General features: G+C 41.9%; 1 protein-coding gene across 3 annotated transcripts; it reads left to right on the top strand.

The window, feature by feature from the left end:
• The first annotated feature begins 1976 nt into the window (after positions 1–1976).
• On the top strand, positions 1977–6157 carry LOC102702810. Of its 3 annotated transcripts, XR_001549464.2 has the most exons (3): positions 1977–2820; positions 5609–5755; positions 5874–6157. XR_001549464.2 is itself a non-coding variant. In XM_015832836.2 (2 exons), exon 2 carries the CDS (start codon positions 3027–3029, stop codon positions 4521–4523), a length of 1497 nt encoding a protein of 498 aa, XP_015688322.1. In that variant the 5' UTR covers positions 1982–2820; positions 2957–3026; the 3' UTR covers positions 4524–4793. The 3 variants fall into 3 exon arrangements, 2 of the variants coding, with proteins under 2 accessions (XP_015688322.1, XP_015688323.1); XM_015832836.2 differs by lacking the exons at positions 5609–5755; positions 5874–6157 and adding an exon at positions 2957–4793 and having other exon boundaries at positions 1982–2820; XM_015832837.2 differs by lacking the exons at positions 5609–5755; positions 5874–6157 and adding an exon at positions 3022–4793 and having other exon boundaries at positions 1982–2820.
• Positions 6158–7811: the final 1654 nt, after the last annotated feature.

Raw genomic sequence — 7811 nt, forward strand, 5'->3', positions numbered from 1 at the left:
ATAAAATATATTTTAAAAATCATATTAATCTATTTTATGATTTTTTATAACTAATAATTAATCAATTATGTACTAATTTATTATTATATTTTCTGCACCGGATAACTAACACTCCTTCCCATCTAACGAAACACGACCACAAATAAGGTGAGTCATTAGCATATACTACCTCCGTTACATTTATCAGACCTTTTAGTCTTGTCTAAGTTTATTTATTTATAAATACATATGGTTTATATATATGTTTAAATTTATTAGCATCCATATGAATATAGAAAGTGCTAGAAAATCTTAAATTATGAAGTAAAGGGAGTAATAAACTAAGTATTTACTATTACACACTAAAAAATAGATTTATTTGTTTTTTCAAATTCCACATATAAAGTTTATAGAAAAACATGCCAGTTTGAGAAGCTTGCCCCAAAAAACAGGAGGGAGCTTATTGCGTGTCACTAGTACACATAAACTCTACTGATACGTGATGGTATGATATAACAACTTTTTGGAGTTGTTTACACTGCATGGCACCCTGTCTTCTGCGTAAACTGTATGCGCATCGAACGCTCCTGTCGGGTTCTTTTGTAAGCTAAAATTTATTTTTTAATCTTAAATTTGAAGTTAATTTTATAATTTTTTTTATCACAATTTATTTTTTAGCACTTGCTTTTATATTACTGAGAACATGCATATAAAAGTTTTATTAAAAATTATTTTTTTATAAATATGACAAAAAAAACTAATGATATATCAAACAATGACCCCGATCGTAGTTACAAAGTTAGATGGCAATAAATCTATTGCATTGACATTGTCTTTCTCCATGATCTACGGGCTTGTTCGCTTCACCGGAAAAAAAAAGACTCTGGTTTCATGCCTATTCGAAGCTATTAACTTTTGAAATTATGCTTGACCATTCATAAAGGTACATAATTATTAATTATTTTATTATGAATTTTTATATAATTATTAAGGATTGGAATACCATCCGAATCTGGTACTAGCCGTTGGTTTTAAAGTTTAAACCAAAGGTACGGTAGGGTGTGGGGGTCGTGGGCAACCAAAGGTAGAAGGTGGAGTGGCTTTCTTTCTTTGAAACTCGTTTTTTCAAAAGAAACAAAGCTATAGTCTTTAGAAGGCCAATTGACATTAACATTTGATAGTTGCAGATGCTTACAAAGATACTTGTCCAGCGACTTATGAAGAAGGGCAGACAGACTACACCACTCCTATCCCTGCAGACAAAGGGGATGATTATTTGATTTTTTAGGAAAAAGATAAACGGTATATTTATAAATTAAAAATAATTTAGAAATAGTACTTTATATATTTTTTCTTAGGGATCTAAAGTTCAAAGCTAAAAAATAAAATATAATAAAAAGACCTAAAATCAACTTTAAATTTAAGGTTAAAAATTCAAATTTCACTAAGTATGAGTATAAGCGAAAAGATGTGGGCGAAACTAACTAGCGTGGTAGTCGAGTGAATGAGCTATCAAAAAGCTCTTGTTTTGTTATGAGTTTATTGTGTTCTATCATCAAAGTTGTTATAGCGGGATATAACAATTTATTGCCTCGAGATACTCTAAGCATTATTTATAATTTTACATATTTGTATAATTTTTAATAGAAAAAATAGTCTAACATATATTCAAAATTAATGGCGTTAAATAAAAAAAATATAAATGGCATATATAATTAGTTTGTTGCCTTACCAAATTTTAACAGTGTTGTAATTTTAAAATGTTAAAAATGACAACAAACCATACAAAACCTACAAATTACGACGAATAATTTGCAGGAAACATATATGGGCCCAACTAGGCTGGACCCATTTCCCCTCAAATAAGAAATTCGAGAGCAATTAGGCCTTTTTAAAGTTTGCAAGTTGACTGCCTGCATGCCCTTACATGGAGTTGGGCCTAGGCCCATGATAAATCTCGCCGCGACGGGGAAATCTTTCCGTCTCCTTCCCGTCCGCCTGCCCTTTGCATTGCGGCTTGTCGTCCGTCTGGCTGTTCATTGGGGAGGCCGCGAGTCCGACCGACGCCACGTCGCCTCGTCGTTGAGGAGCGGAGGCCGGCGAGATCTGCCGCGGGCGGAGTGCTGGAGAGCCGTCGACTGGAGCTGCGGGAGTGCGCGTGCCTTCAGGCCAAAACTCTCCACTCTTACTCCGTTTCTCCCGTCTCCGTTTTTCTTCTCCTTTTTTTTTTGTTGAGAAAATTCACGGAACCTGTCGTCGCGGAGACACTGCCGGCTGTGCCCTCTCCCCACGGTGGTCAATCCCGTCGTGCCGCCTGCCTCTCACGCGGAGGCTGCGCTGCACCATCCTGCGTCTCAACGCTCGCCGGCTTCGTCTGACCGGGGAAACCCGCTGGATTTATGATGGTCTGATGATGGCATCGCGCACACACGAGTACACTGACATGCCTCCAAGCCTCCAAGCTTGACTCTCCTGTGGTTTATGTATCCCGGGGCATAAATCATAATAACATCAAATTCAGATTTGCTGATGTGTGACGCCTGCTTGTCATGTTCGTGCACAAGACTTCGATGCTATGCTACAGATTGGGAAGATGACAAGGCTGTGTTTAGTTGGCTCGAGTCAAATGCCCTGACAGGCGAAAGTCGCGTCTTTTTTCAAGATTTGTAGTACAACAGTTTAGCAACATGTTACTTTCCCCTACCTCAGACTCAAGAGTTCTCCGCATCTCCAGTTCATCAGAAGTTCAGGTTTTGGGATGCTTCAGAGGTTTGCGGTGCTTTCAGTTCGGATGAAGTGAACAGCTTTTCGCCCGATTGGCTTCTCCTGCACATCTGGGAGGTATGTCCTCTTATGATTTAGGCATGATTCTTGTCCCAATTCATCCGTAGCCTTGTTCTTTGCTTTGGGGAATAATTTATGACTGTTGGATTGGGCGATTTGGGGCGAATTCTTATGTGCCTCCTCTGCTTGTTAGGTTGAAGAACACCTGTTTGTTTTCTGTTAAACATGCTAGAAAATTGATTCAGAATTTCACTGAAGACGATATGGCAGGCACACATTGCTCAGATCAAACCTCTCCAATTTTGACTGAATATCATATCACAGTTCCTACTCTTCATGAAGTCCATCACGAGAGAAGGCTACTGGATTGCCTCAGAGCCACTCCCTCGGTGGAGTGGCTGAAGAATATCAACCTGTGTTCCCCACTGACAAATTTCCGGCTGCCATCTACCAGCGTCCGCCGCTACGTCCATGTCGAGGTTCACTTCATCAGAAGAATCAACTGGAGTTCAGTGTTCACCTTCTGCAAGAACTGGCTCAAGCATCCTTTGAACATTGCTCTCCTCGCATGGCTGCTCTGCGTCGCTGCAGCTGGTGGCATGTTGATCCTGCTCCTGCTAGGCTTGCTGAACAGGGCATTCCCTTCCAAGCCGCTGAGGCACCACTGGATAGAGATCGACAACCAAATCCTCAACGCGCTCTTCACTCTCATGAGCATATACCAGCATCCCGGCCTCATCCACCACCTCGTCCTCCTCTGTCGGTGGCGGGCAGAGGATGCCGCCGAGCTCAGGAAGGTGTACTGCAAGAATGGCGACCGCCGTCCCGGCGAGCGAGCGCACATGTCCGTCGTGGTGGCTCTCCTCCATCTCACTTGCATTTCCCAATACGTGGTGTGCAACCTCTACTGGGCCTACCGCAGGAGATCGCGGTCCGAGTTCGCGGATAACTTTTTCTTCGTTCTCGGCGTCGTCGCGCCCGTCATCGCCGGAGCGTACACGGTGTACAGCCCTCTAGGCAGGGACGGCGACGCTGCCTCCGGCGAGGAAACCAAGCAGCAGCACACAAGCGAAGCCGAGCTGCCTGAGACAAGAACATTGATCGGCGACCCCGTGTGGGCGGGCGGCCTGCTCGACTGCGGCGAGGACCCTGCGGCGTGCTGTCTCTCGTCCCTGTGCACCTTCTGCGTGTTCGGCTGGAACATGGAGCGGCTCGGGTTCGGCAACATGTACGTCCACACCGCCATGTTCCTGCTGCTCTGCGTCGCGCCGTTCTGGGTGTTCAACATCACGGCGCTCAACATCCACGACTACGTCCTCGGCGACGCCGTGGGCGCCGCGGGGATCGCGCTCTGCTTCCTCGGCCTGCTCTACGGCGGGTTCTGGAGGGTCCAGATGAGGAAGAGGTTCGCGCTGCCGGGGAGCCGGTGGTGCTGCGGCTCGGCGTCGCTGAGGGACTACGCGCAGTGGCTCTTCTGCTGGCCGTGCGCGCTCGCGCAGGAGGTGCGCACGGGGAACCTGTACGACGTGGAGGACGGCGGCTTCTACGAGAAGGCGGTGGACGGCGGCGATGCGGACGATGGCGCAGCATCGACGTCCGCGGTGGAATTACCGGTCTCGGTGGGAGTTGCTGCTGGGGATGTCAAACTCGGTTTGGACGGTGAGATGATCGCGCCCGCCCGGCCGATGATGGAGACCGGTGAAAGGCAAACAGGTGCTGCAGACGTTGCAGCGAATGGTTGCACCGAGCTCAAAAGCTAAACCAGGCATGATTGATGTTTGCGGTGTGCAAGTGCAACTAGTGCAGAAGCGGTAGTAGAACCGATCTTGTTTTATGGGGATTGGCACTTTGTTTGTGCCGCATGACGGCTACAGCACTAGGAGTACTACATAGGAGTGACCGAGTATGCTCTCGTGTTTGTGATGCCCTTTTCTTCAGTTCAGCAGCTAGAAGTTACTCCTAAGTTTCTTTTGGTACCCTTCCATAGCTGTTCGTTACTTTGGATCCAATAAATCTGATTTTTTATACTAAGTTAGCAATATGTGTGATAGAATTTTATAAGGATAAAATTAAAACTAAAATATATAATATTATAATAAATTTGTGTATAATATATCATATTGAAATAGATGAATTGGTAATATATTTTACCGAAGTTTCAAATAAAATATTAAATATACTAGTCGGTGACAAATATAAGCATCTGCTAGAAGAGTAACGCATGACAGAATATCTACCCGAACATGTGAATAAAAATTTTATATACATATTCTTTGCAATTTAAAGCAAATGCTGGAAAATAAACTTCGGTAAAAATACTTTAAAATCAACTTCATTTTTAAAATTAAAAATTTAAATCTTGATCTATAAACATAAACAAAACTGAAAAGATGGGGTGCTTAACGAGTTTCAGTAACTTCAGAGAAGGAATTATAGTTGGAGCCAGATCAAAAGCAGATTCTTATCTGGACCACAGCGGCCTTCGGCAATATGGATTGGTAGTGTACCGCTCTCTTCGTTCTAAAATAAACCAATTTTTTACTTTTTATCTTTAATTTTTGACTCTTCGTCTTATTTAAATTTTTTTAATTGATATTTTTATTTTTATTAGATGATAAATCATGAATAGTACTTTACGTGTGACTAATTATTTTCTAATTTTCTAAAAAAATTTAAAATAAGACGGATGATCAAACGTTGGACATAGAAACAAACAGAGAATTCGTTTTTTTCTAGAGGGAGTACACCTTTTCAAGAATGAAATGTATAAACAAAGTGAATATATGCTGTAGCTGTATGTGCTTTTGTTTTCACGGTGGAGAACAAAAGTTGCTCTTGCTTGCAGAAAGGAGGAAAGTACGGTCACAGCTATTTAAGCTTCGGAACAGAGAGACACACATACACAGATACACTTCGAAGCTGGGTGTGCTTGTGAAGTACACAGTAGAGCAGTCAATCTCCTGCTCTACTCTCCAAAACACCAGCCATGGCTGTAAGTTTTATATACGTTCTCATGTGTACGCATCAATTCTGTATATGTATTAGTTGTCACTCATAATGCTTCTCCACAACAAGAGCCTGATTTTTTTCCCTTTTTTTTTGTGCGACAGGTGGTGGAGTTGAAGGTTGGGATGCACTGCGACAGGTGCATCAAGGCGATTAAGAAGGCAATTAAAAAGATCGACGGTAGGCCTGTTGTTCCGCTGAACCAGTCATTGTTATACGGCACAAAACATGCAGTTCAGCACTTGTATCATATGGTTGCATAATCATCCGTGCTTCCTGTGTAAAAATGCACAGATATGGAGAGCTATCAACTTGAGACAGAGATAAACAAAGTCACTGTGACAGGAAACGTTACCCCTGATGAAGTAGTCAAGGCTCTGCAGAAGATTGGGAAGACCGCAACAAACTGGGGTGAAGACTGAAGAGCTAAATAGTATTCCAGTATTTTGCTAGCTAGTATAGTTGATGACTTGATGTCCTTAGTCCTTACCAGGGTTACTAGGAGCTATTTATGCTGCAGATATATGAATACTAATTCACATAAAGTGAGTAAACTCGTCATTGCTTGCTCTCGCTCAGCAGTTGACTGACGCAATGGGCTACGTGTTGCCGTGTTACATTACCTCCTCTGAAGCGTATCTGATTTGTTTACAAAATCTTCCAGATGATGAGACAAATTTTTGTACGTTTTCATGGGAAATATGCATGACAACTCTCTTTACTCAGAAAAGAACAAAGGTTATATGGTTCAGTTTTATCTTAAAATCAAATTCTAAAATTCAGAATCCACTTCAGGTTGAGCGCCTTAATTGTATGCGTAGACCATTTTTTCTCGAGAGAATGATTTGATTTACGCAATTCAATCAGTGGTTGGTGCTTGTTCTTAAAAATAAATAAAAAGAGAAGGTTGGGACTGACGGGCCTGAATTCTGCTGCTTCTTGCGGTTCTTGCAAACAAGAGCTGCAAAAGCAGGTTGTTGGTTGTGCTCCGCCTCCAAGCGATACATATCTCTACGTACAATGTTTGGCACTGTTTATGGAGAGAGAGAGAAGGTTTTAGGCTGAAACCTGAAAGTCAAGCTAACACCGGGGAGTGTGACACTATAGATTGACCGACACTGTTCTTCGTACCTAGTATAACCATGCAATTAAGCAATCATACAGGCGTCAGGAACTTGAGATCGCCCAGCTGGCCCCCTCAACAAGACAACGACTCCATTTCATGACCGTTCAGAGCATCCCAACAGCTCATCCATCTCATCCTCCATCCTAGAAATAGAGGATGAAGAGTAAAAGTTGAGCTCCAACAGATCATCTATCTCATGATCTATTTTTGGATGTCATCCATATTAGAAGAGAGAAACTCTATATTTAGATGTTCTTTCTCCAATCCTTCAAATAGATATAGATGATGCCATATATAGATGATCTGCTAGAGTACAAAGGGATATGAAGGATAAGAGTGTTTTAGATGATCATGCAAATAAAGATATGGATGACCAAATTTAGATGAGCTGTTGGGGATGCTTTTAGTTCCTAACAAATTTTGGCTGAGAGGTCGTATCGGTACGTACGGTTATATATTTGATGTATTAAACATAGTCTAGTTATAAAATAAATTTTAGATTTCGCCTAAAATCACGAGAGAAATCTTTTGAGTCTAATTAATCTATCATTAGTACATGTTAGTTACTGAAGCATTTATAGCTAATCATGTACTAATTAGGCTCAAGATTTGTCTCACCATTCCCTCATGACTATGTAATTAGTTTTAATTTTTATCAATATTTAATGCTTCATTTAGGTGTCTAAAGATTTGATATGATATTTTTGAAAAATGATTTTAGGAACTGAGCAGGGCCTCAAGAAGGCTGCCCTTTTCTCTGAAAAATCTCGGTCTTTCTAAGCCGCTAGGTGCAATCACAAGCCGGTGTATGAGCAGAGGAGATAATTGCTGACACCTTGGGAGACAAGAAGCAGGTACCTCGTCGGTGCATTGATATGTCTCACACAGATCCATCGACCACGACGACGAGTTGTAC

The sequence above is a fragment of the Oryza brachyantha genome, chromosome 1 (genome assembly GCF_000231095.2).
Source record: "Oryza brachyantha chromosome 1, ObraRS2, whole genome shotgun sequence".
Taxonomy (NCBI): Eukaryota; Viridiplantae; Streptophyta; class Magnoliopsida; order Poales; family Poaceae; genus Oryza; species Oryza brachyantha.

Coding starts and splice junctions, on each gene's coding strand:
- LOC102702810 (XM_015832836.2), top strand. CDS start 3,027: ATGGCAGGCACACATTGCTCAGATCAAACCTCTCCAATTTTGACTGAA.